The sequence below is a fragment of the Tamandua tetradactyla genome, chromosome 7 (assembly GCF_023851605.1).
Source record: "Tamandua tetradactyla isolate mTamTet1 chromosome 7, mTamTet1.pri, whole genome shotgun sequence".
Classification (NCBI taxonomy): Eukaryota; Metazoa; Chordata; class Mammalia; order Pilosa; family Myrmecophagidae; genus Tamandua; species Tamandua tetradactyla.
The window spans coordinates 95,099,410-95,127,200 of NC_135333.1; the positions used below are offsets into that span (position 1 = coordinate 95,099,410).

At 36.2% G+C, this 27,791-nt stretch overlaps 1 protein-coding gene across 5 annotated transcripts in view; it reads left to right on the top strand.

Annotated features, from left to right (window-relative positions):
• RESF1 (retroelement silencing factor 1) overlaps positions 1 to 23,600 on the top strand; it is a 61,378-nt gene extending 37,778 nt beyond the window's left edge. For 3 of the 5 annotated variants that reach the window (XM_077170458.1, XM_077170457.1, XM_077170456.1), the window contains exons 3-6: positions 6,976 to 7,025; positions 11,880 to 17,040; positions 18,664 to 18,747; positions 22,872 to 23,600. In XM_077170458.1, coding sequence (XP_077026573.1) covers positions 11,934 to 17,040; positions 18,664 to 18,747; positions 22,872 to 23,035 — 5,355 coding nt within the window. In that variant the 5' untranslated portion in view covers positions 6,976 to 7,025; positions 11,880 to 11,933 and the 3' untranslated portion in view covers positions 23,036 to 23,600. Of the gene's footprint in view, positions 1 to 6,975; positions 7,026 to 8,825; positions 8,957 to 11,879; positions 17,041 to 18,608; positions 18,748 to 22,871 lie in introns of those variants that run through there. The other 2 variants (XM_077170459.1, XM_077170460.1) reach the window with 2 other exon arrangements.
• Positions 23,601 to 27,791: the final 4,191 nt, after the last annotated feature.

A 27,791-nucleotide genomic window follows, 5' to 3' on the forward strand; every position in this document is an offset into this window, starting at 1 on the left:
TGCAATTCAGTGATTTTTTAGTATATTCTCAGATTTGTGCACCCATCACCACAATCAATTTTAGAACGTTTTCTTCACCCCCTAAAGAATCTCCATATTCATTTCCAGTCACTCCCCATTCTCCCGGTCTTAGTTTACCAGAGCTGCTATGACACATACCACACAATGGATTGCCTTAAGCAAGGAGCATTTATTGTCGTGATTTTGAAGGCGAGCAGTCCAAAGTCAGGATGTTGGTAAGGCTTCTGCTTTGTCTCAGGTTTATTAGTGTTCTAGTCCTTGGGGTTCCTTGGCTTATATTTCTGCCTCTGTTCTGTTATCTTCAGAGGCATGATGTCTGACTCATGCCTCTGAGTTTCCCCCCTTTATAAGGTTTTCAGTAATTTGGATTAAGACCCACCCTGATTCAGTTTGGCCACACCTAAATAGCATGATAGCATGATATTTTCAAGAGTAATTCATGTTGAATAATGTGTGTACTTCACTTTTATTGCAAATTATTTTGTTAATCCATTCGTAAGGTAGTGGACATTGGATTTGGTTCTACTTTTTGGTTAGTCTGAATAATGCTGCTGTGGTCATATACAAGTTTTTATGTGGATATTTTCGGTTCTTTAGAGTATAAACCCAGAATGGAACAACAACAAAAATACGTGAGGACCTGCTGAAATGGTTAAAGAAAGGAGCTATATGATTTTATATTCTCAAACAGCAATGTATGAAGAGTTCTACTTTGTTCATTTCCTTACCAACACTAGTCTTTCTTTTTAATTATAGCCGTAAATGAGTGTGAAGTGGTATTGCATTGTGGTTTTGAGTTTCCTTAATGACCAGTGATTTTCTTTTCATGTGCTTATTGGCCCATTATTTGTCTTTGAGGAAGTGTATTCAAATGTTTTGCCCATTTTTAACTGAGTTGCTTTATATTGTTGAGTGTGAGTCTTTATGTATTTTGAATACTAGTTCCTTGCTAGATATACCCTTTGTAAATATTTTCTCTCATTCCATGAGTTGCCTTTTCGTTTTAGCAATATCCTATGCCACTCAAAAGGTTTTGATATCAGTGAAGTCCAAGTCATCTGTTTTGTTTTGTCGCTTGTGCTTTTGATGTACTCAAGAAACCATTGCCAAATTGAATGAAGGTCTTAAAGATTTACACCTTTTTTTTCTTTTAAGAATCTTACGATCTTATCTCCTCCATCTGGTCCAGTTTGAGTTAATTTGTGTACATTGCATGAAGAAGGGATGCAATATGATTTGTTTGCATTTGGATATCCAGTTTTCCAGCACCCTTTGTGGAAAAGACTTTTCTTTTCCCATTGAGTTGTCTGGATAACCTTGTTGAAAATCAATTGAACACAAACGTCACGGTTTATTTCTGGACTCTCAATTCTGTTCCATTGATCTATGTGTTTATTCTTAGATTGGTATGTCATGGTATGGGTTGCTGTGGCTTTATAGTAATTTTTTTAATAGTTTTAAACATTTTATTTTTAAATACTTTTAACTTACAGAACAGTTACAAAAATAATACAAATCCCATACTGAGAACTGCAGCACACACCTGTTCCCTCTCATACCCAGATAAACCAATATTAATGCTTTGCCTCTTTTGCCATTTCATTCTGTCAGTCCACCAATTTATCAACCTGTCCATCTATCTTTATCAATCATTTGCTGAACATTTGAATATAAGTTGTATGAATCATGTTCTTTGAACACTTAATACAGCCATGTATCTTTCCTAAGAAAAAGGGTATTCACTTATATATCCACCTTAAGTGCAGCTATCCAGCTCAAGAAATTCAAATAGATATTAAGCTTACAATGTATGTTCCAGTTTTTTCATATGTCCCAACAATGTCCTTTTGAGCCTTCCCTCACCACCTTGTTAGATCCTGTGCAGAATCATATATGGCTTTAATTGTCATTGTCTCATCACTTGCTTTTTTCTTTTTTTTTATTTTGAGAGCATCTATACAACATTAACTTGCCCATCCCAACCACTCCTAAGCATACCACTCAGTAGAATTAGTCACGTTTATCAGGTGGTGGTATCCTCACAACCTTCCATTGCTAAAACTTGAACTGGCTTTATATAGTGAGAATAAACCAGGAGTTAGGCTGGGTTGACTCACGTTTCTTCATTAATAAATATTAAGGGGCTATTAGCTGAATCACAAGACTTGTAAGTTACAAAATAAGATAAGAGGGTAAATACAGGGTCACAAGATTATTATGAGGTTGTTCAGTTACAGTTACAGAGCAAGCATCAAGGCATCTGGGTTACAGTTCAGTGAGCTACAGTAGTTACAAGTATTTGCTTCTGGCTGTGTTAAAATACATGAGGCCAATAAGCAGCTGGGGCCTCGTTGAGTGAGTCATAATTATAGTTATATGTTCTCGGTTAAAATTCCCCCCCTTTTGTCTGTGCCTTAATTTTAAAAGATTTGGGCAGCACCTGTTCTGGTTTCCTCATGCTGAAAAGGAGCGTTGATCCTAAGGGAGAATGGAACTTCTTAGACTATAGTTGTGCATGTTCTCTGACTTCAGGTTTTAGCTGGAGTACTAGCTCTTTCTCTGCCGGTCTGTTTTGATAAGGCTGGGATAGGAGGCAAAGACAAGTTTTAAAAATGAGAGTGCTTAAAATGATTATTAGTCTTACTTTCAATATAGAATGGAACTGTGAGCCTATCCCAATAGGGATCCAGCTGAATAAATCATACATATTAAAGGAGGTTGGACTAGTGTCTATTGCATGAACTTGATTTCTCATGTGGTTTAATACTTATGTTATCAGATTTATCAGGCATATAAGTACAACATTCATACTGTTAAAATCATGCTGTGTAAAACTGTTTAAGGCATCTGTCCTCAAGATAATGTCTTCTATATCTAAGAGTGTAGAAGTATAGCAACTAGAGATGATCATACCAATAGAATACTGATCTAGCTCATTGAGTTTTTTAAAAAATGTATTTATTAAAAAAATTTAACAAATGAAATAAAATATTAACATAGATAATCAGTAATTCACAATATCATCACTTAGTTGCATATTCATCATTTCTTAGAACATTTGCATCCATTCAGAAAAAGAAATAAAAAGACAATAGAAAAAGAAAGAAAATGAAAAGAGAAAAAAAAATTATACCTACCATACCTCTTACCCTTCGCTCTCACCGATCACTAGCATTTCAAACTAAATTTATTTTAACATTTGTTCCCCCTATTATTGATTTTTATTCCATATGTTCTACTCCTTAGTTGACAAGGTAGATAAAAGGATCATCAGGGACAAGGTTTTCACAATCACACAGTCACATTGTGAAAGCTATATCATTATTCAATCATCGTCAAGAAACATGGCTCCTGGAACACAGCTTTACATTTTCAGGCAGTTCCCTTCAGCCTCTCCCTTACGTCTTGAATAACAAGGTGATATCTACTCAATGCGTAAGAATAACCTCCAGGATAACCTCTCTGCTCTGTTTGGAATCTCTCAGCCATTGGCACTTTGTCTCATTTCACTCTTCCCCCCTTTTGGTCTAGAAGGTTTTCTCAATCCCGTGATGCTGAGTTTCAGCTCATTCTAGGGTTTTTCTCAGTCCCTTGATGCTGAGTCTCAGCTCAGCTCATTGAGTTTTTAATAAAGGTAAATTTGCTGCTGATGAATACTTCTTTGAGTCCAAGGTAGACCTAAAGTACACTGGCCAATCCAGCCTGAAGATAGCTAGGCAATAAATTTGAACCACATATCCATTGGGTCCTACTTGGAGCAACCCAGTAAATTTAAGGTCTTTTAACCCCTGTCCCAGAACACTCACTTTCCTGTAATACTGTGATTTGGAGACATTGTTCTGAAAGTAACCATCCCATTCTCCTTGTATAAGGATTATGCCGGGAATAGTTTCTTATTTCCCAACAAAGACGGACCTTCTGACAATTGTGTTGATAAAAACATAGTTATGCCTTTTAGCCTCCTATATTCTAGAGCAGCTAGAAGGAAAAGTCTGAGAGGATCGTATGGTAGCCCGTGACATGCTCTGGAATCTGTCCTATAACTAATTGTTGAAGAGTGCTTTGAAAACTTTTTCTTTCTTTGCTTTGTATATGTGTTATATGATACACTAAAAAGTTAAAAAAGAAAATTAAAAAGGAACATCTGTAGGAAAGGGGAGCTGACCTGAAGCATACTGGTGAACTTCATCTAACAGAGCTCACAATGATTAGACTTTTCTAATTCTTGGACTAGTTGTCCAGGAATACATACCCCCCTTGCTTTAGAAACAGTCTTCCATATACCATTTTGAAGAGTCTTTAAAGGATACTGCTTCTGGGTGCTAACTCTTACCCATAGTTGTCCCATGTGATATTAGTTTCTTGACAGAGTTTAGCTGTTTCCTTCAAAGTTTGGTTCATTTTCTCTACTTTTCCTGTAGATTGAGGTCTCCACGATGCATGTAGCTTCCTGTGTATGTTTAAAGCTCCTGATGGCTCCTGTGAAATTTTTGATATAAAAACCCACCGTTGGGCAGGCCACGGTGGCTCAGCAGGCAGAGTTGTAGCCTGCCATGCCTGAAATCCACATTCAGTTCTCAGTGCCTGCCCATGCAAAAAAGAAAAAAGCCCATCACTGTCGCTTTGTTTTGAGAATGGCATTCCAAACTGCAGAATTTGGAAGCATCTCTTGGCAGAATGCTTTGGTCTCGTTTGAAGTTTGTTTTGCTCTTCAGGGAAAGGCTTCCACCATGCTGTGTTTTATCTACAAAAATAAGAGATTTATAATTTCCATAAGCATAACAGTAAAGTATACTTGCCAGTCTTCGCCTGGAGTTGTCTTTCTTGTTTGAACTCTCATGATAGTAAAAGGATGTCAAGTCTTTGGATTGTTCTTGGCACAAGTTAAACAACTTTGAGTTACCTTCTGGATGGACTTCTGCATTTTAGGTCCTATAATATAATCTTTCACCCATTGGTGCATGGCCTCTCTTCCATACTAGGTGCTTTGGTGTAAATAAAAATGTTGTCCATTAAATGATCTTGTACAAACCTGTATTCATTCAGAGTGCCTGGCTTCCATGCTGTCAACATTAGGGTATAATCAGAGATTGACATGGCTGTATTAATTAATATTTTAGAAATGTTTTCATCAGTGGAATAATTCCTTCTCTGTTTTCTAATTAGAGCTGGTACTGTTTTACATACTGATATAATAGGTTCATTTTTATAAAGTTACTTCTGTTAATTTGTGTATGTGTGTGTGTGTACAGTAGATATTAATATTGGTTATTCCTTTAAGGTGTTATTCCATATTATTTTTGGCTCTCTAATATTCTGTAATATAATCTGATTTCTATGTAAAGGAAGTTGCTGGGCTGATAGTTTTTTCATTTAAATCAACATTGTTTGTATTGTTTGGATATAGAATATTTAAAATGAAAAGTGTTTTTCACTAATCTTTTCTTAACCTTAGTTAATAAAATCATTATGTGAAAATCCACATACATAGTTTAATACTTTCACTTTTTTTTCTGCTTCACAAATTTAGCATTTCACAACTTGCTATTTATGATTTCTTATTCATTAATTAGTGGCTTGCTTTCTTCCCAGTATTCTCACAGGGAGTAATAATAATATGTGAAATTTAAATCCCAAAACTGACATGTAAAGATAAATCTAGGTTATCAAATTTTTTAATAAAATTTTTAAGTAAACAATAAATAAATAAAACAAAAAAATTTTTAGTGAAATTCAGTCTTAGATTTGACTCTCTTCCTATCAGCTGTTTACTTTTTTTAAACTTTTATTTTACGAGACAATTGTTCGTCACAGTCCCAGGTAAAAAGAGTTTTCGATAACATTTTCAAGATGACCAACAGGAAACCTCCGTGGATTCTGTCAGAAAATTATGTATGTGTGAATTATGATTCTTAAGTCCCCCAGTTTTGGCTGTGGGTTCTTAGCAACATCAGTACACAAGGACTGCTTGCTTCACAGTGGGGAGCACCACACCCTATCAGCATCAGCATATTAGAATTGCCTATTTTATGGTTCTGTAAAGCCTGTACCCAGATGGGTGGTGTTTGTAGAGCCAAATTGTGTGCTAACTGTAACAAGGATAAAAGTTTAGGATTTGCTTGTTTACTTGTAGCCAGTCATGACAAAGATGTTCCTAGAGAGATTCCCCTCAACAGAGTGTAAGAACCCTGTGCTTTGGTGACGTGGTGCCACATGCTCCCCTTGCAGAGGTGCTTGCTAAGCCCTTTACTCTTCTACCGCTTGACAAAGAGTCCTTAGGCTGTGGACTCTAATAATCCATAGTACCTGCCAAGACAGAGAGCGTGCAAGCATTATGCCGATATAACTTCTTGTGTTTTCTTTTTAAAATTGAGATTTTAAAAAGACAAAAGGACCAGGATAAGAGGCAGTTCAAGCAGCAAATGTTGATTCTCCTCTAAAGATAATTTCTGTGAAGGGACATAGAATTCTGAGTCAGACTCACTGGTGGGAGAAGAGAGGTGAAAAATGTAGGGCCTAGACAAGTGGTTGTATTTTTTAATGTTGGCCACTCTAGAGTCGCGTGTGTGTGTGTGTGTGTGTGTGTGTGTGTGTGTGTGTGTGTGTGATCTAATCTAATAGGGATAGTTTGAAATAAGAGTATGAGGAGGGAGTTGCTATATAGTACATTGTAGAAACAATGTGTAGTTTGTTTAGTAGGCTCTGGCACATCAGAAACTTTTCAGCAAATGTTCTAAAAGAGCAGGGAAAGGTCTCGTGGGGTGAGGGGGCACAACTGCTCAGGTTAGGGTCGTTGGATGGCAGCTGGAGATCAGGGAGGGAGAACTGCTTTGGAGAATGCAGAAGGAATTACTTAAATAAAATAGAATTGTTTCATACTGTTTAGTTTGATATAATTATTTTTTCTTCATGAAGTAAAATCAGCCTACAGTCTTCTGATTTTTTTTTCTCCAGGAAACTTCAGTGAGTCCTGTGCGAAGAAACTACAATTGGGGTTTTCTCAGGTGAGTGCTCCTGATTCCACAGGAGTGGGGTGATGATAATCGGGCGGGGGTGGGGGTAGGGGAAGGGTTTTGCAAAAGGTTTTGAAACAAAAAAGTTAATTTTTCCAGGGAGAAATTATAGTGATAGACCCTGGAAATTTTCTGTGGTAATCTACATTACAGTGTGTGTTGGTTTGCTAAAGTACTAAAATGCAGTATACCAGAATTGGAACGGCTTTTAAAAAGGGAATTTATTTTTTTTATTTTTTTATTTTTTTTTTTTTAAAGAGAGAGGGAGGAAGGGAAGGAAAGACAGAGAGAAGGAAGGAAGGATGGAAGGAAGAAAGGGAAACATCTTTAAACATTTTCTTGTTTTATTATATTTTGTTTGTTTGTTTGTTTTTTACATGGGCTGGGGCCGGGAATCGAACCGGGGTCCTCCGGCATGGCAGGCAAGCACTCTTGCCCGCTGAGCCACCGCGGCCCCGCCCAAAAAGGGAATTTATTATATTGCAAGTTTACTGTTCTAAAGCTATAAAAATGTCCAAATTAAGGCATTCAGTAAGAAATATCTTGGTTCAAGAAAGGCTGATGGGTGTGGAACACCTCTGTCAGCTGGAAAGGCACATGGCTGGCGTCTCCTGGGGTCTTTGGCTTTTCAGTTCATAAGGCTTCCCCTGGAACGTTTTCTCTCTTTATTTCCAAAGGTCTCGGACTATGTGGGCTCTAAAGCTTTCTCCAAAATGGTTCCCTCATAAGGGGTTCCAGTAAGCAACCCTAACTTGAATGAGTAGCGATAACATCTTCATGGAAATCATCTAATCAGAAGGTCTCACCCACAATTGAGTGGGTCACATCTCCAAGGAAACAGCTTATTCAAAAAGATCCCACCCAGGAATATTGAATGAGGTTTAAAGAACATGGCGTTTCTGGGGTACACAGCAGTTTCAAATCAGCACATGGTATATTCCCAAATATGTTCTCTGAACATATTATTCCCAAATCTTTTAAACCTGCACTTGTACTCCTGTTAGTCAGTCTAAAGAAAGCTTTTGACCCCCATTACATTTTCTCCTTTCCTCCAATTCAGACAGTTCAGGGATACTTTTTTGGGCCTCTGTTTTATTCTGTTGCCAGCAAAGAAGAGGGGAGAGAGAAATTGTAAATAACCCAAAAGGCGCATAAAGATCCTTTCTATTCCTACCCATAGGTCCCAACCCACAAGTTCATTTAAGAGCTATGGGGAGTTGAGGTTCATTCTCTTTAGCATTGCTGCCTGATACATTATAATTCTACCTGAACAATCAGCTGTCTTATTAAGGACCTTTCCTGGGAGAAGGAGAAGGCATGTGAGAAATACATCTTTTACTTTAGGACCTTCTTTTTAATCTAGCAGAGCATATGCCTTCAGCTTTGTTTTTCTTCTGTGTTCTCTGTGATCTGTTCTACCTCTGACTTTGTAATCTCGAAAAAACTATAATGTGAGGAACATAATTCTAACATGGGCAAGAGTGGTCACATGATGTTAGCAGATTTTTTTTTTAATAAAAACTTTATGAAAGCAAACCATACCTAAGTACACAAATGTGTTATTTCTTGGCATATAAAGATTCAACTGACCCAGCATTATTTATCAAAAGATCATCTTTTCCCTGTCTTTGTCATAAGTCATGTGTGTGTGTGTGTGTGTGTGTGTGTGTGTGTGTGTGTGTGTGTGTGTGTGTGTATATGAGTTTGTTTCTGAAATGTTTTGTTCTGTTGCTATGTTTGTCATTCTGCCGGTACCAGAGGCTTTTTTTTTTTTTTTTTTGGCACGGGCAGGCACCAGGAAATGAACCCGGGTTTCTGTCATGGCAGGCGAGAACTCGACTGGCTGAGTCACCGTGGTCCACCCAATACCAGAGTTTTGATAACAAGTTGTCTTTGCCATTTTTTCCTTTTTGCATTTTCATGTAAGTTTTCTAATCAGGATGCTAATTTCTGGGGGGAAAAAAAAACACCCGCTAGGATTTTTGTTGGGATTGCACTAAATTAGTAGGTAAATTTTGAGATAATTGACATCTTTAATATTGTCTTTAAATATAGGAATTTGAAACATAGCCTTCCAGTTTAGTTGGAGGTCCTACACATCTTTCATTAGGTTTCCCAAGTATTTGATTTTTATCATGGTATTGAAAATATTTTTTCCCTAATTATTGCTGATATATTTTACTGACCTTTTTTTTTTCAGTGATTTTAATAAATTTACTTGTAATAGATCACTTTTAGGTTTTCTACTGAAAATCACCATTTTATGTTTTCCTTTTCAATTCTTATACTTCCTAGTCCTTTTTCTTATTTTGCTAGGTAGGATCTCCAGTATAGTTAAGAATAGAGGGATTAGTAGTAGCATCCTTATCTTGTTGTCACTATCAAAATGAAGGAAGTTCCTATTCTTAATTTGATATAAACTTTTTCTTAATAGATGTTGGATTTTATCAACTGTTCTTATTGGACATCTATTGAGATGATCATCTGATGTTTCTTTATTTTGGTTATGTGAATTATCTTGATAAGTTTTCAAATGACAAACCTTTTATTCTTGAAATAAATTCAGTTTGGTCATGTAACATATTATCCTTTTCATATATCACTTGATTTGGTTTGCTAACGTTTGTTTAGGATTTTTGCATGTATGTTCTTGTGGAGATTGACCTCGTTTCCTTCATTTCAATTTTTGGTATCAAAAGTGTGGCAGCCTCTTAATTATTGAGTTGTGAAGTGTCCTTTCTTTTAACCTTTGTAAGAGGCTAAATAATGCATTCTTTCTTTCTTGAGTGATTGGCAGAATTCCCCAATAAAGTCCCAGCCTGGGAGTTCTTTGTGAAAAAGGTTTTTAATTACAGTTTTATTTTCTTGTCTCATTCCTGGTTGTTGTATTTTTCAAGGAAGTTGCCCATTTCAAGTACATTGATGTAAAGTGTCAGGTGTGGGTGAGACAGAGGTCCCTTGCTCACAGCAGAGATATAGCAAAGCTGTCTCTGTGGGAATAGACACCTGATGTCCTAAAGAGACTTTAAAGCTTGCAAAGCTGCTTGAGTCTGGGGCAGGAAGAGGCCTTGGAAAAGGTAACTTTTGACTCATCCCACTACAAGGAAGCAGACCATTTATCTCCAGCACCAGTTTCTTCCTTCCCCATTCTTTAGTTACATTTTGACTTTCTTTATCTCAGCAGCCGTATAAAATAAACAGTGCTGAACCTCTTGGAGTCTTTGAGTCTCCATCCCAGCTCAGAGTCCCACCTGGCCCCAACTTTAACTGTATCTTTGTCTCTTGTGTTTCTTTCTCAGTTCCCCCTTGCCTCCCTTCAGTCCCAACACTGAGCCATGATCAGGGCAGTAAAGTTATTCACTATAAGATAATACTTACTATTTTAATACCTGTGATAGCTGCTTTTCTTGATACTATTCTGTGTTTTTTTCCATGATCATTATTGTCATTATGAATTTTTATTACTACTCTTAATCATCTTGTGATGTTTTCTGGATTTTAATGTTTATTTTAAATTTCTGCTTTTCATTTCCTTTTTTGGGGTTAATTTGCTATTCATACTCTTGCTTCTTGAGATAAATATAGAGATTGTTTTCCAGCCTTCCCTCTTTTTTTTTTTTTTAACGTGCATTTAATGTTAAAAATCGTGCTCAAGTTATGTGGAAGTGCATTGCTTATTTACCAATTATTTAGTAGTTTTCCAGTTATCTTTTTTCTATAATTTGTAGATTAATCTCACTGTGAATTAATTATTTTAATCCTTTTAAAGGTGAAATTTGCTTTATAGCCCAGCCATATGGTAAATATTGCCAGAAATTCCATATGCGTTTGGGAAGGTTGTGTATTCTGCAGTTGTTGGGTATACTATTAATATGTTTATGAAATTGTTTAATTTTATTATTTAGGTAACTTAATTTAAGTTTTATTGTAGTAGTGTATACTACAGCAGAATTTCCTATTTTAACCATTTCTCAGTGTACAATTCAGTTGTATTACATTTACAGCAGTGTGCTACCATCATTATCCCAATCCCAAACAGAAACTCTATACCTGTCATACAATATTTGTCTTTTTGTGACTGGACAAATTTTTTTTTTTTTTTCGTTTAACATGATGTCTTCAAGGATCACCCATGTTATCACATTTATCCAAATCATTCTTTTTTATGGATACTGAGTAATACTGAGTATTACTGAGTAATACTCCATTGTATGGATACACCACGTTCAGTTTATCCATTCATCTATTGGTGAATACTTGGGTTGCTTCCAGCTTTTACTATTGTGAATAGTGCTGCCATGAACGTTGCTGTTCATAAAACAGGATCTGGAGCCCTGTTTTAGTTTTGTGGGGTATGGGTATATTCTATAGAAGTGGAATTCCACTTTTTTAGAAAAGATGAGTTTTTATTTATAAATTTGCATTTATGTATGGAAGTTTTCTGAAGTGTAAGGTAACAATGGGTTCCCCCGGAGAGGGAGATATTGGGGGTAGACAAAAAGCACTTTTACTACATACTGCTTTGTTGTTCTTGAACTTTTTTTTCACTTCGAATAAATAAATAGTTAAATAAGGAAAAGCAAAACGTAATTGCCAACACACAAAACGAGAATGCTAGCTGTGCTGTTACAGTGAATTCCTATTATTGACATTTGTGTTCTTTATTGTTGCATTTCTTCTATTGTTGGTTACTCTTTCCCAGATTAAAGATGTGGTTTTGTCTAGTCTAAGGTTTCAGGAAGTATGATAGATGTAGTCAGCATTGATGTTGCAGTAAACTAATTTTCTTATAAGTTCTGTCTGGGCAAAGCAGGTTTTTAATAAAAGGTTTTTAATTTCTTACAGATTATTGACATTCAGAACAACTGGTTTTTAATATCTTGCAACTATACCAAGTGAATGATGAATTGGAATGCAAAACCAGAAAGTGCTCCCTTACCACCACTGTATCCTAAAAGCCAAGCATCTTTTTTGCAGCAGGCATTAATAAACCCACTTACCTCAGCATCTCAAAGTTCTTTTCACTATGCTGGAAATAACCAAGAAGCATGCATGTTTCCCAGTAATTCAAATCCAATGTCGCAGCCACTGCACAGCATCAGACATAAAACTCAACAAATCCCTATTTCTGAAGAGCATAATGGGACAATTGCGGCCTCACAAACTTCAGTAGAAAGAATAACATATACAAACGTTAAAGGCCACAAACAGCTAAATCATAATTTGCAAACGTCTTCAGGAGTTACACAAAGTGTATGGATGAACTCAACAACAAGGAATCCTATGCTTTCCCATACAAGGACAACTATATCAAATCAGGCTGGTTTTGGAGCTAATACATCCAATTTACATGGACTACCGAATCAATTTGTAACATCAGGTACCTATTCTATGGAGCTACAAATGCCCCCTTCTAATTCTGTAAGAGTTCCTTATCAAGGAAATAAAAAACTTAACCCATCTTTTTCAGAGCGACAGGTTGACTGGCCACAACAGTCAGTTCATAAGATATCAAATGGACTGATTTTGCCCAGACCATTTCCAAATCAGTATTCTTTTTCACAGCAAAGTTATTTGCAAGATCCTCCTATTCAGAAACAAAACCCCATGTCATCTACATCGTTACGAGTCAAAAATAATCAGTTTCCAAATCCTGCACTGTCTTTACAGTCGCATCAAAATGCAGCTATACAGTCACATCAGTATGTGGTTATACAGGCTGACAGTAGACCTCCTCCTCCTAGTTATGATTATCACTGTGCAAGCCAGCCCTTTCAGAGCACTCAGCATGTTGTCAAACATCCGTCTGCAGAAGTTCCCTGGAATCAGGAAACACATTTATCAAAAAAAAGAAAAGACTTTTGTAGAGGCTTTCAACAGCAGTGGCAAGCTCCTAATGAAAAAGTTAGCATGGTTGGAAATTCATGTAATTTGAAAGAAAATGCCAGCGTTAGACCTTTTGTTGATAGTGTCCAGACTCTGGCTCAAAATAATCAAGATAAAAGAATAGATTCTTGTAATCCAACTTCAAATCAAGTACTGGACACAAATGCTACAAAAGAGAATTTAGTGAAGGATATTAAAGCATTAGTAGAAATGAAAAGGAAGTTTTCAGAACTTGCGATGAAAATTAAGATAAATAAGAATCTTTTAGTAGCAGCTGGTTGTAATAAAACAAATAATACCTCTTGTAGTGAATCAGCTCAGAATTCTGAATTGTCTCTGAAGCAAAATGCCCAAATCCAGTCCAGGCCACAGACAACCCCAGTAACTCAAGAGATTTCAGAGAATAAAGTACAAAGAGTAATGGAATCTGCAGAAAAAACAAATAAAACACCTTGTACATTGACTTCCAACATTCAGGAAATGAATTACAGAAAATTTAACCAAGTCAATTCTGTTCTACCCAATTCTGTCTGTTCAGAAAAATTGCCAATGCTAGACTGGTTCAATGATTTGAAAGTTTCACCTTTTTTGAAGGCACCAGTTGACATAACTCAGACAGCATTGAATAATACCCAATTCTCATCAGAAAACTTTGTCAGAGATGCACAAAATCTACCAACAAATTCTGAAACGATTTCTCATCCCCATTCGGCACCTTTTAAGGAATATGCTTTAAAACATCCAGAAAAAAATCCACTACTTCTCAGCCTCCTTGAATCTGAAGATAAAACTGAGAAGAATTTGTTAAAAGACGTTAGTGAAACTATTCAGGATTCTAAACCAGACAGTTCTGAAATGAATCAGAATACCCAAACCACCGGTAACCAACCAAATTTGAAAACTTTGAAAATTGTTAGTCCTTCTAATAGAAGTGACACAGTTTCAGACAGCTCTGTTTGCCTTGAGCCTCAGTCCTCAATAGATGCAATGCCTTATAAAAGAAATGATCACTGTTCCATGGAATTGCTAGCAACGTGTCTTTCCCTGTGGAAAAAGCAACCTTCAGAACCTTCTGAAAAAAAACAGTGTAATGAATCAGGAATAAACACAGCAGCAGTTGGAAAACCAAAACCCGTAGAGGTCATCGATGGTACAAGTCCTTACGCAGTTGAGGAGAATTCTCAGAATAAAATGGTAAAAAAGTCACAAGAAACAGCTTTATCATCAATAGTGCAGAATTATGAGTCTTCAGGTACAAATACAGCAAAGGGAACAGAACTCCAGATTGCTGTAGTGCCACCCTTAATTCTTTTAGATGTCAAAACATTATCTGTCAAAGGAATAACACCTGAGGCTTTACCTGAAACAGTGTATCCAGTTATTAAAGAAGGCAGTGTTTGTAGCTTACAAGATCAACCAGCAGAAAATACAACATTAACTGGTTCTTTGAAAGCTGATGTTGATGGACTTGTAGAAAGTACTACATCATCAACCAAGAAGGAGTCAACAAATGACAATTCAGAAGGAGTACCTAATGCCAGCCAGGAAGAGGACATCAATTCAGAACCAGATATCCACTCTGTTCCAAATACAGATACCTCAGGCTGCCTGGGTGTGAGTGATAATCAGAAAGTCTTGTATAAATTAGAGGACAGTATTTCTGTGAGTAGTGGTGACGTTTTACAGATTGCCAGTATCTGTTCTCTTGTTGAAGGTGATGCATCCTATAATTCCCAAATAGCAAAGATGTTCAGCTCTCCTCCTTTGAAAAGGGTTGAGCCACAGAAACTTTCTCTATCTGATCACCAAGTGGTATATAGTGGGCAAGAAAAAGAACAATTAGATGAAATCACTGAAGATAAAAACTTTGATTTTCAAAAAGAGAAAATTGTACAGTTCACAGATGTTTCACCTAAAATTGCCGATCTTTCAAAGTCACAGCTACCTTCAGAATCATCAGCTTTAAAGTATGTCAATGTAGATACTGGCGTTCAAGCAGAACACAATTTGGAGTGTATCATTAAAGAGGAGAGCACAACTACTGATTCATGTTCATTACTTCCTTTGCAGAAGGAAATTTGTCTTCAAAAAATTGATGCATCCTCTAATTATATTCCCCAAGATCCTACAAGCAGTGAGATTTCCAGTGATAAGACATCTGACTTATACCTGCATGATCAACTGTCGGAACTTTTAAAAGAGTTTCCTTATGGCATTGAACCTGTAAACATACAAGATGGCTCTGTGGGCCAGCAGATAGCAGATGAAAAATCAAAAACAGCTGAAACTAATGATAAAACCAGTTGTGACTCTAAAGACTCAACTGACCAAATACAAATTACGATATTAAGCTCAGAGCAAATGAAAGAATTATTTCCTGAACAGGATGATCAACCCTGTGACATAGAGAATTCAGCAGGACCTCAGGTGGAGAAACCTGTCACAAAAGTAGGGAGTCAGAATGATCCACAAGTGCAGACAGAAGAAAGCCGGGATTCTTTTCTATCAGACTCGGACAAAGATGATGTGCGCTGCTGTGCACTGGGTTGGCTCTCTATGGTTTATGAAGGAGTACCCCAGTGTCAGTGCAATGCCATTGACACTTCACCTTCAGAGAAAGAAAAAAAGAAAGATCAGTGTTTCTCTTTGGAGATCAGCAGTCATAAAGGAAAGATAACCTCTGATAGAGGTGTCCCTATTGTTGAATTTAAGAGTGCTTCAGATAGCAATTTGAAGATTCCTCCTGGGCTTGCAGATAAGAAAAATCATTTTCCTGAAAGAGAACAAGGCAAAAATACAAAAGATAAATCCAAAAGGAAACATATCTCAGAAAGAAGAGAACAAGAATTATCTGGTCAGTCTTTATCTAAGAATGATAAAAAACTAGACTCCTCCTTCTACAGTCACAAAAGGAAACGAAAACTGAAGTTCCATGAGGTGACCTTTCACTCTAGTAATATGATAAACTTTTATGACCAAAATTCTCAAGAGAGCCTGCAGAAGAAATACACAGCACAAAACTTAAGACCAATAAAACCAAAGACTGCTTTAATGACAAGTAATAATCTTCATAGGAAGAATAAGAATGATTCTTTGAAACAATCAATATTACCAGAAAAGATTAAATTTAAAGTAGGTGTCTCTGGATACAAACTTTTGGAAAAAAGGAGGCTGAACCTAGGAGCCACAGTTGATAGGGAAATAAAGAGAAAGAAATTGGACGAACAGAAACAGAATAAAAATGTGGGGAGCACGTCTAAATTATGTAACACTTCAAATCCGAATGAAAGAGCCAATATTAAAGAAAAGACAGTATCACTAGAAGTAGAGTTCACAAACCTGGAAATTAATATGCATAAAAATGTAATAAAATCTTCCAATGCAAATATTAAGTCCTCAGACTTGAAGGATATTTCCTGCAAAATTAATCGAGTTTTAATATCGAAGGACTGTTTACAAAGGCAGAAGCGTAAAGAAGTGGTAGGTAACAAAGCACGAAAGAATGGCTGTGTAATTGAGAAAGTGAAAAACATGTCAATTGAATCTGAGTGCATGAAGCCCAGTAAACTTTCCAGGCAAACAGAGAGTTGTGGGAAACCGAATGAAAGATACAGCAGTGTGCAAACTGATAAGGAATCATTAAACTTAAGCCATGCTAAAAACCTTAAAACCCATCTTTCTGAGGGCTCAAAAATACACAACACTTCTCAGAATATTAAAGGAAAAGTGGTTGAAAAGCAGCCTGATAAAATGCATACTGATAAAACCAAATTAGACAATAATTTAATTAATATAAATAATGAAGTCAAATTCAGCCAAACATCTCACCAAACAAAGAATCAAGGGAAGCTATATCTGAATAGAGTTGCATTTAAATGCACTGAACGTCAAAGCCTTTATCTCACAAAATTAGACAGTTCTCCGAGGAAGCTTAATGAAGATAAGGAAAAGAGCCAGAAACATCAGTTGAAGAGTGTTTTACTTCCAGAAGGTACCACTGAAAGAACAGGAATTCTGCAGTTTAAGCTGTGCCCAGAAGGGTTGCTTAATGGTACAGATGGAGTTGAAGAGCAGAAGGATCTGAAGCCCTGTCCTAGGAAGGAACAAGCACCTGTGCAAGGTCCAGTATAATTTTCTTGATGGTGTCTACAAAATTGTAAAGGGTTACCTGTAGGTCAGTGTAAGTAGGTTAGCACCTCTCGTGTTACCTGGCTAGGTGCAAAAAAATTTGTGTTTTGCCTTTACTTAGTATTTGTTTTTCTCAGTAAATCGTTGCTTCATTGGGCATTATTTGTTTAAATTGTAATAAATTAGTAGTAATACACAAAAAAGTAGTATTACAAGATGTATATAAAGTAGTAAGGTTGCCAAATACACATACTTCACTTTATACCGAGAAGCTTATATTGTGTAAAAGATTCTGCATAGTGTCAATCAAATATTTATTGCACCAAGAGCCTGGCTTTTGTTGATTCTCCTTTGGACTTTGTAATTTCAAAATTTTGTCTAAATTATTGAAGCATGTAATGATTATTAGTGAAAATCTCTTTAAGTTCATGTGGAAAATACATTTTTTATGTTTTTTTTTTTTTGAAGTTTTTACTTTGAAATAATTTCAAATTTCCAGGACAATTGCAGCAATAATACAAATCCCATATAGAGATTCCAGTATACCCCTTCCTGCCCCCAAGATACCAAAGTCCCCCAATTTTAGCATTTTGCTGCATTTTTTTTCCCATCGTGAAAGCTATTTCATTATACAGTCATCTTCAAAAAACATGGCTACTGGAACACAGCTTTACGGTTTCAGGTACGTCCCTCTAGCCATTCTAATACACCATAAATTAAAAAGGGGATATCTATAATGCGTAAAAATAAATTCTCCAAGTTCACTCATTAATGTTAGCTCATATCAGTGAGATCGTACACTATTTGTCCTTTTGTTTCTGGCTAATTTCCATGTGGGAAATACTGATCTTTTTATTGCTGAAGGTAAAATCGTCATGTCTAGTCTACTCATGAAATGTGAGGATTGTGGAAGCAGTATTGTCCAGTGTTAAATTGTATCCCTAAAGCTGTAATGGTAAACTAGTATTAGGGAGTATTATGATAGAATTCTCAAATTGTGTAGGAAGGAAGAAGAAAACAGATGACCAGTCATTCATGGTATTCATTTGTTGTGGCTGTTATATGTAAAAAAGCATTGTATTGAGAAACACTGCAAAAAAGGATTTCAATGGAAATCTTAGTGCCTTGCTTTTTATACTTTCTATTAGGGTGCATAAGCTACAATATAAGCAGTGTGCATTATCTTGGAAAGTAATGCGGACATTTGATTACAAAATTCATGTTTTAAAAAATCAATGATAATGACTAGGTCTTTTCAACTGGATCCTTAGAATCTGAGGCAGGGGTATTAAGAGAATATTGGAGGTGGGTGGGGCAGATAAGACCTTATCTTATGTATCCTTAAATACTTTGATGTGTCAGTATTCAGCTTGGGTGGGGGAAACATAATACAGAGAGAAGATAAACTTTTAAAGCAACTCATTTTTCGAATGTGAGATACTCAAGCCCTTTCAGTGGTAAAAATCATTTTTCCAGGTCCTACTTTGAGATTATGTTATATATGAATGTATCTAGCCCCCTAAAATCTTTTTAGGCTTATGTGATTTTCTTTCGTTGTAGTACTAAAAGGGATGACTAACAATATCTAGAGATCTGAAAATGAATATTTAAATAGTTTCAGGAATAAAAAGTACAAAAGAAGCCTGGCTAAAATCTGTTGATCTGGAGAAAAGGATACAGGAAACCAAGCAAGAAATAGGTAAGATGTTCATTTATTTAAGATGTTCATTTACTTAACATTTATTTTACTTATACTACCACTCATTGTCATATAAGGGAGATTGTGATCATGAAAGTATTATTAGATATGGTTTTCATCCGTGTTCTTTGTTTTCATTGTTTGTATATATTAGTGGGAGGACATCTGTTTTCATGCCTCTCCAGGGGAAAGCTATGATCTGTTTCCTTTTATCAAGAAAATAAAGCTCAAAACAACTGATTAGATGACCTTGCAAACTTTTTCTGCAAGTGTCTAGACAGTACGTATTTTAAGCTTTGCAGGTACTTGACTGATAATTGTAGTAGGAAAATGGGCATGGAGAATAAAACCTAAATGAAAGGGATTGTGGCTGTTTTCCCATGTAATTTTTTTTTTTTAACATGGGCAGACACTGGGAATTGAACCCGGGTCTTGGACATGGCAGGCGAGAAGTCTGCCTGCTGAGCCACCGTGGCCCACCCTGTTTTCCCATATAATTTTATTTACCAAAACAAACTGCAGGCTAGATTTGGTCTGCAAGTCATAGTTGGCCAACCTTGGGGTTAGAGTATTTACATGATATCTCATTTAATCCTCAAAACAGGTTTGGAGAAATTATCCTCATTTTATAGATGAGAGGTTGACTCATTTTGATACTGATCAAAAGTGGTGGGTTCTCTGCCCAATGCACGTAACAGCCAATCCATGACACTCGGTTTTCAAAGAGAGAAAGAATTTAGTACTATACCCAGAGCCAGAGATCACATGGCCCAAAAATCTGTCTCTCCAAGTCTAAGGACTTCAGGGTTTTATGGATTGAAGCAAGGGGAGAGAGATGGAGTTGTTACTATTATAATATCAAGTACAAATAGGGCTCAGACAAGGCTAGAATGACCATTACAAAAATGTGAACAGGACTGAGACCAGGCTAGCATATCCATTACAATAGTAAGTATACATAAGACTGAGACCAGTCTGGAATTATAGTAGTAATTATACCTATAGTATAATTATAACAGTAAGTATAAACATGGGTGAAACTGACTATTTGAGTTTCAGCAATTTCAGTATTAACCTCTGCCTCAAAAATATCTCTACAATGATTCAGTAATCATAATCATTTGTTAATTCTTAATTTATCAGTATAATTTCCCTGTATTAACATTGCTAGTAAATGAGTATAGATGTGAATGCAGTCCCTCTCTTTGAATTAGATGTAGGATTTGGGAGTTATTTTGGTGATTAATAAAAGACTGATTCCTTTTGCAAAGAAAGGTTTTGGATGGGGGTCAGTCAGAACAAACAGCTTTTAGGGTATTCAATGTAATAAGTAGTATGAATGCATTTTGTTTTGCACTGAGAAGTATAAGCTAAGGCTTGGGAGTTTCACCTTTGTTTTGGTTAATTGAATAGACAAAGACATGGGTTCAGTGTCAGTTGAAACTGGAGACAAGCAAAATTTCAAGCACATTTTTAAAAAAAAGCAAAGATGTAGCAAAGAGGGAAGAGTTTAAAACAAATGCATGTAAATAGTTTTGTAGAAATTGAATGATGTACTCATTGAAGCATGCATGTAGGAAAAAAAAAGATGCATCAAAGAGAAGAGGTACTATTAATCGGAATAGGAAAACAACTGAAGGAAGGAAAACTGAAACAGTGGGAAATATGAAAGTAAAAAAAATAAAAGCACTTCTAAAGTTGGGACCTGTGAAACCCAAAATAAAGAGATGGAAATAGACATGAGATTGGGGCAAGCCCTGTTTCTGGAAACAGGGGAGACAAAAATATTACATCAGTGAGAAAGTGAAGTGTATTTGGAAAATGAACCCAATAATACTCAAAAACACGGAAGCACAGATTGGCAAAGAAGCTCAGAAATAAGAATGAGCTAAATGTCAGTCATAAAGATAGCCACAAATAGGATGAGCAGTACACAATCAAGATGGGTTGCAGGTATTCAGAATCATGATGAAACGTACCAAGGCACAAGCACAGTATGATTTGAGGCTGTTTGAGAGAAAAGAAAACCAAGAGCTAGTCATAGAGTATGTAAAAATATGATAAGACTCAAAGATGAAGAAAGAAATGAGATGGTTCAAATGGGCCATCAGTGTGGCTATTAAAAGGCATACTGGACCTGTCTATATAGCTCATTTGAACAGTTGAAACACAGGGTGCCCAGAATAAGAATGAGGGCCTTTAATCCTGTATAGCTTAATGTAATGCCTGTATATATCCTAGAATATATTAAGCAGATAATCAAAAAGTATTGGCAAAGCCCCTTGAGGGGTGGGAGAGAAACTATTGAAATATTAAACTTTACCATCAGGGAATCCCCTGATATTGTGTCAAACATTAGGGACACCCAAATCAATAGGCCAAGCACTTGATCTTGAGCCTTGCTTTTGTGAAGTTTAGGTAGCAGAGAAGCTTAGCCTACCAATGGGTATTTCTGAGAGTTACTTCCAGAGGACCTCTTCTTTTGCTCAGATGTGTCCTGTCTCTAAGCCCAACTCTGCAAGTGGAACCATTGCCCTCCCCCTCTATGTGGGACATGACACCCAGGGATAAAGACTCCCTGGCGGTGTGGGAGATGACTCCCAGGGAGGAACTTGGTCCTAGCACTGTAGGATCAACAGTACCATCCTGACCAAAAGGGAGGAAAGAAGTGTAACAGATAAGCAATCAGTGGCTGAGAGAGTCCAGATAGAATTGAGAGGCTGCTCTGGAGGTCACCCTTACCTACGCTTCAGTTAGACATTGCTACCTATCATAACTTGCCAAACCCCAATCAAAACCATTCCAGCCAATCCTAAAGAACACCTAGGATATTATATAAGATCCTACAAATGTCCAATGCACTAGGATAACTTTCCAGAAACTTACAGCCTCCAAATGGATCCCTGGACCAGATAAGTCCTAAAAAGCAGAGGGGCCAGCTTTTCCAGAACATCAAGTAGTTCCACCCCGCTTTGTAACATGGAAAAGTTAGAATGGGCATAGCCCAAAGATTCTTCCCAAAGAGTGGAAGAATCATCAGAGATGATGGTGGAGTTATACAGAGAAGGTAGGGTTTAACAAATGATTACTGCATCATTAAATTGATTATTTCTTTTAGTCAAGTATTTTAGAGCAGCTAGAAGTAAAAACCTAAAATTGTGGAATTGTAACCCATATCAAACTCTGAAATCTGTTCTATAACTGATTGTGTTGCTGTGCTTTGAAATTTATTGCTTTTTTGTATGTATGTTATTTTCCACAAAAGAGAAAAAAGTCGATGGTTTAAAAAAAGACATTCTGGGGCAAATTAAATTGGCTCTGGGAAAGGGTGAAAGACAACATATTTTAAGATGAAAGGCTAGAGAACAGTGAACCAGCAAAAAGTAAGACAGAAACATGTCACATTAAAAAACAGCTGTAAAGGAACATTTCAGATAGTATATCTAAATTTGATAGTAAAGCTGAAATCTGACTGGAGCAAATTGTGAAATAATCAGGGCAAATAAAGAGAGATCAGAAAGGAGTGATAAAATCCATTGGAAAGCAACTTAGAGACTCACCTTTAGGGATCAGCATTACCCCAAAGTTGAAAATATGTGAGAAAGTAGAAATCGAAAAAGACTTTGAAGCAGAGACCTTCAGAAGTGAGGATGGAATACTTGACTGAATTGTAACCTATGGCACACTTAGGTTTACTTTTACTTTACTGCACTATCAAGAAAGGAGGGACTAGAGCAGGAATGGAAAGTATGGGGACTGTGCTGTGCAGTGAAGTAGGAAACACCAGGCCCATCCAAACAAGGACAGTGACGCCACGGCGGTGCTGAAAGTGTCTTCAAATAAAGCGTGCAAGTGATACAGAATTTTACTGAACTACAGTAAAGGTAGATCAGAGCAACCCTGGGTGGTAAAAAAACATCCCCTGAAGAGAGGCGAGATGTCATGTTTGTATGACTTACAGTTCGTGAGTACAAGAGCTATCATTTGTCAAAGTTTTGTTTAACTCCTTGCCATAGTTTTCTCTCTCAAAAGTCGGTCAGCAATGTTTGATACATATTTTCCTTCTTGATTTTATTTGACCACATCTAACTTGAAGGTTAATAGAAGATATTTTGTTTCCTTAGATAACAGTGTTTTGCCTAATCCAAGACCCCCCAAAAGAAGCATCAGTGCAGATGGATTTGAGGCTCTACAAAACCCAGAAAAAGATTCAAAAGCAGTGTTTCAAACCTACAAAAAGATGTACATGAAGAAAAGCAGAAGCGTTGATAACAGTCCTTTAAAGTGATTATAAAACATGGTTGTGTAATTGCTTCTGGAAAATTTCATTTTCTGTTCAGAAGTTTTTTTGTTGGACTCAGAGTTGCCATGATGAAGCTTTTCTCTGCCAGAACAGAGGAGCTGCTTAGGTTATGTGCTTGATTTAAATTTCATTAAAATGTCTTGAACAACCTTGTTTGGATCAGCAGATCTAAAAAATGGATTAATATTTGTCAGGGAGACCATAAGGTATTTGAACTTCTACATTTTTGAACTAAGTTTACCGTTTTTTATTATTTTGAAGTGCTAACTATCCATCTTGAGGGAGGACAGACTTCCTCAGTAAGGACTTGTTTATTTTACCTGGAACTGTAGATACATGTGTATATATATATATATTTTTGAGCAACGTTAGCAAAATTTATTTTTTAAAATATGCACTGTGAATGTCAAAGTATATTCTCAAGTATTTTATACCTAATTGTTAACTTTTTTTCAGAAGTCTTGTTTTTTTTACTTGTTAAACCGAACATGATTTTTGGATAATATTGATAATGTTTAAGCATTACTTTTCATACTTGAAATAAACATTGATTTTTTTAAGAAATTAAATTTGATTGATGATTTGGTTTATTCTTGGTTTTATACTCACTGCAGGACACATTATTTAACACTCATTTAAAAACTACATTTCTAAGGATAATAGGACTTCAGAAATAGTTTTTATGCTCACAAAATGTTAAGCAGCATATTTCCATGGTAAAATTTTGCTGTGCTCATCTTGAATGTTTGATGGCTCAATAGCAATAAAAAATTCAGTCAGAATAGCCGTGGTGGGTAAAATTGTTGGTGCCTTAGCCCAAATCAAAGTTATGCCCCCATAGTGTATTAATAGTCATTGTATTCTTCACTGCCAAGAACTCCAGAATTTTTTTTTTGTCTCAGTATCCTTAATGATGCAGTGACACTTTTTAAATCTCAGCCCTTCAGTATACATCTTTTAAATATTCTGGATGATGAAGAAATAGGAAGTATATATGAGAAGAACTTGAAGCAGAAAGATGCAGAACTATTTTGGTGTGATGGTGAGCTTGGAAAGCTTTTGTATAATTGCTTGAGTTACAAACTGAACCAGTCACTTTATCATGGCATGTCATTTTTACCTAAAAGAAAAATTGACAAATTGGTTATTCAGTCTTGGATATTTGGCAGACATTTTCTCAGGTAAACCTAAATATGCTTGCTACTTGAAGGATAATTAAAACTTTTAAATTAAAAAAAAATTCTTGTCAATAAAATTGGAGTTTCCCAACAAAAACTAAAATTTGGGGACAAATTTTATCTGACACTGAAACTTTGATAGCGTCCCAGAAATGCTTAAAGATTTTTCTGATGAGATCAGTATGGGGGTATTAATTTTTTTTAATATCATATACTGAAATGTGTCAACATTTGAAAGATCTGCATAACTCTAAACAAGTATTTTCCAGTAATGAATGCAAAGTGATAAAAGACCCATTCAAAATGAAAGATAGACTGAAGGATTTTAATGTAACAGTGCAAAAGGTTTGCTGTGTTTTCAGCTTCCACATTGCATCCTACCTTTAGGAAACTACTTACCAGCTTTTGCCATAGTATCATAGAAGACATGCATGATTATCCAGGTAAAAAAGTATGTATAGATGTTCAGTCGAGTTTTCTTCACAAACTTTCAACCAGAACAGCATAGCACAACAGACTGATTTGCACAAGCCGATAAGAGAATTTAGCAATCCACTGTTAAGCCAGGTTTGCATAAATGTAACATACTACTGTTCTCAAGATTTTTGGTTTTGGAAAAGTTAAAAAAATGTTATTTGTGTCTCTCTGATGTATTTATTTTTAAGTGAATTAAAGATTTTAAAAATTTCTCAGTTTTAATTTATAATGGGGTAAATACTGACATACAGCCCATATAAACATCTCTTGGGGTTTCTCAATTTTTTAAGATTTAAGGTTATTCTCAGACCAAAAATTTGTATTCTTTGAATTTTTCTCTTCATTCGCTTTTCCAACCTTTGCATGTTTCACACTACTTTCTGGGAGATGTCCTTAATTTTATTTTTCAAATATATTGTGGTTTTTCATGTCTGCTGCCACATTATAATATCTTAGAGCCCTCTTCTATGTCCATAGCATTCATTGTTTAATTCATTGTTTGCAGTGCCTTATTTCTGAGATTTTAATGATTTAAGTTTGTGTTTCCTATGCAGTTTCTTTTTCAATACATTTGGTTATACATCAACCCTTCATATTAGAAGTTTTTCTTAGATATCTGGTGTTCCTCAGTTGTTGATCATACTTAAGAATGAATAAATTTAAAATGCATTGGAATCTCTGAATCTGTAAATGGGAATTGGCCTCTCTAGGCTTCAAAGAAAGGTGGTCTGACTGTTCTTTTGTTGGTTAACCCGTAACAGTTATATCAAATTCCCCAGGCTTCCAATTGCCAGCCTTTGGGGTCAAGGCTTTGCTGACAGTGTTTAGTTGCTAAGTCAGGGAAAAGTGCTCGGGACATCCTTGGTTTCCAGTATGCATGGATTCATGTACAGGCCCCTGAATTTGTACAGTAGCTCCTAGTAGTATAGTATATATACTCATTTTTTATTTCTTATATCTCCCCCAGCTCAGAGATCCTCTCTTTTAACATTTCCATGGTTTCAGGAAAGTTGAATAGGGAAGTAAGACTGATTCGTAACCCAGACTGTGGGTTGCACATCTCCGGATGACACCATTTTTGAACTCTGAACATGCTGATCCGACTCCTTGTTACAATGAAGTTAAATTACAGATAGCATGGCACCTTCACGGGGAGAGTGGCTCCCTCTTTTGAAATACCTTGTGAAAGAACATTGTGATAAGAAGGTCATGTGCCCATGTCAAGGAACTAGCCCTTCCTGGATACATGCAGAGAGACACTTAAACTTCTGAAATAAACCCTATAAATACTGTTCCTAGCCCACGCAGAATTTTGGGAGTCTCACTCAGGAGGGGATGCTCTGTCTGGGACCGTGTGATTGGCTGAAGTTCGGGACTTCCTCAGCCAGAAGTATCATCAGATGTGGGGACTTTCCCCAGTTTGGTGAGAATTCTTTCTAAATTTTTTACTTTCACTTTGTAATTTTCAGGTTGGCATATAAAGAAGCTATCAGCAGTTTTTAACAATATTAGTACTGTATGTTAATGCATGTTAATTGATTAATTTGACTATTACCTGTGAGTTACTAATCTGATCATAAAATAATAATAAATAATTAGCCAAATGGCATCTCTTACTGCCTGTTCCTGCTTTGTGAAACACATGGACTAACCTCTAGTCATCTGCCAAAGTGGGGAACGGGCAGTCACTGGAATATACTGAGTGGGGAGAGGGTTAGGAGAGAAATCATCAGTTTGTCCTTAAGGTGAAATTAATATAACATGACTAACCATTTTTAAATGTACTCAGTTCCAGTGGCATTTAGTGTGTTTACAATGTTGTGCAACCACAGTTTCTCTAGTTTCAAAACCTTTTCATCATTCCATGCAAAGACCCTGTTCCCATTAAGCATTCACTCCTATTTTCTTGTCCTCTACCCAACGGTAACATGAGTCTCTTCTCTGTCTCTAAGGATATGCCTGTACCGGATGGATCATGTAAAAGGAGTCACACAATGTATGACCTTTTATGTCTGGCTTCTTAATACAATGTTTTTTGTGGTTCATCCAAGTTGTAGTATGATCAATACTGTGTTCCTTTTTATTGCTTAATATTCCATTGTATGCGTATACCACAATTTGTTGATTCATTCATCCATTAATGGCCATTGAGTTGTTCCCACCCTTGGGCTATTACAAATAATGTTGCTATAAACTGTGCACAAGTTTGTATGTGACATAGTCTTCATTTCTCTTGGTTGTTGATTTTATACCCTGCAACTTTGCTGTATTCCTTTATTAGTTCTGATTTTTTTTTGTAATCTGCAAATAGTTTTTCTTTTCAATTTGAATGCTTTATTTCTTTTTCTTCCCCAATTGGTCTAAGTCTGTTGAATAGCAGTGCTGAAAGCAGGCATCTATTTCTTGTTCTAATGGGGAAAAGTCTTCAGTCTTACATATTAGACTATGATATTAGTTGCGGTGGGGGGTGTTTTGTTCATGGATGTTCTTTGTTCTATTGCGGAAGTTCTATTCCTTGTATTCTGAGTGTTTATATCATGAAAGGTTGAATTTTGTCAAATGCTTTTTCTGTGCATATTGAGATGATCATGTGGTTTTTTTCCTTTTGTTGTGTTAATATGGTGTGTTGATTGTTTTTCATAGGTTGAACCACCTTTGCATTCCTGTGATAAATTCCATTTGGTTGTAGCATATAATCCTTTTAATGTTCTGCTAGACTCTTGGTTAATACTTCGTTGAGGGTTTTTGCATTTATTTTCACTAGGGATGTTAGTCTATATTTTTGTCTCACCTTGGTATCAGGGTAATGCTGACCTCACAGACTTTGTTAGAAAGTGTTCCTTCCTTTTCATTATTTGGAAGAGTTTGAGAAGAATTGGTGTTATTTCTTTAAATGATTGATAAAATTTGCAAGTGAACCCGGTCCTTGACTTTTCTTTGTTGAGAAGTTTTTGGTGACTGATTCATTGTTTTGTTATTGGTCTGCTGAGATTTTCTATTTCTTCTTGAGTAACTTTTAGTGATTGTGTGTTTCTAGAAATTTCTCCATTTCATCTGTATTATTCAGTTTGTTGGTGTACAATTGT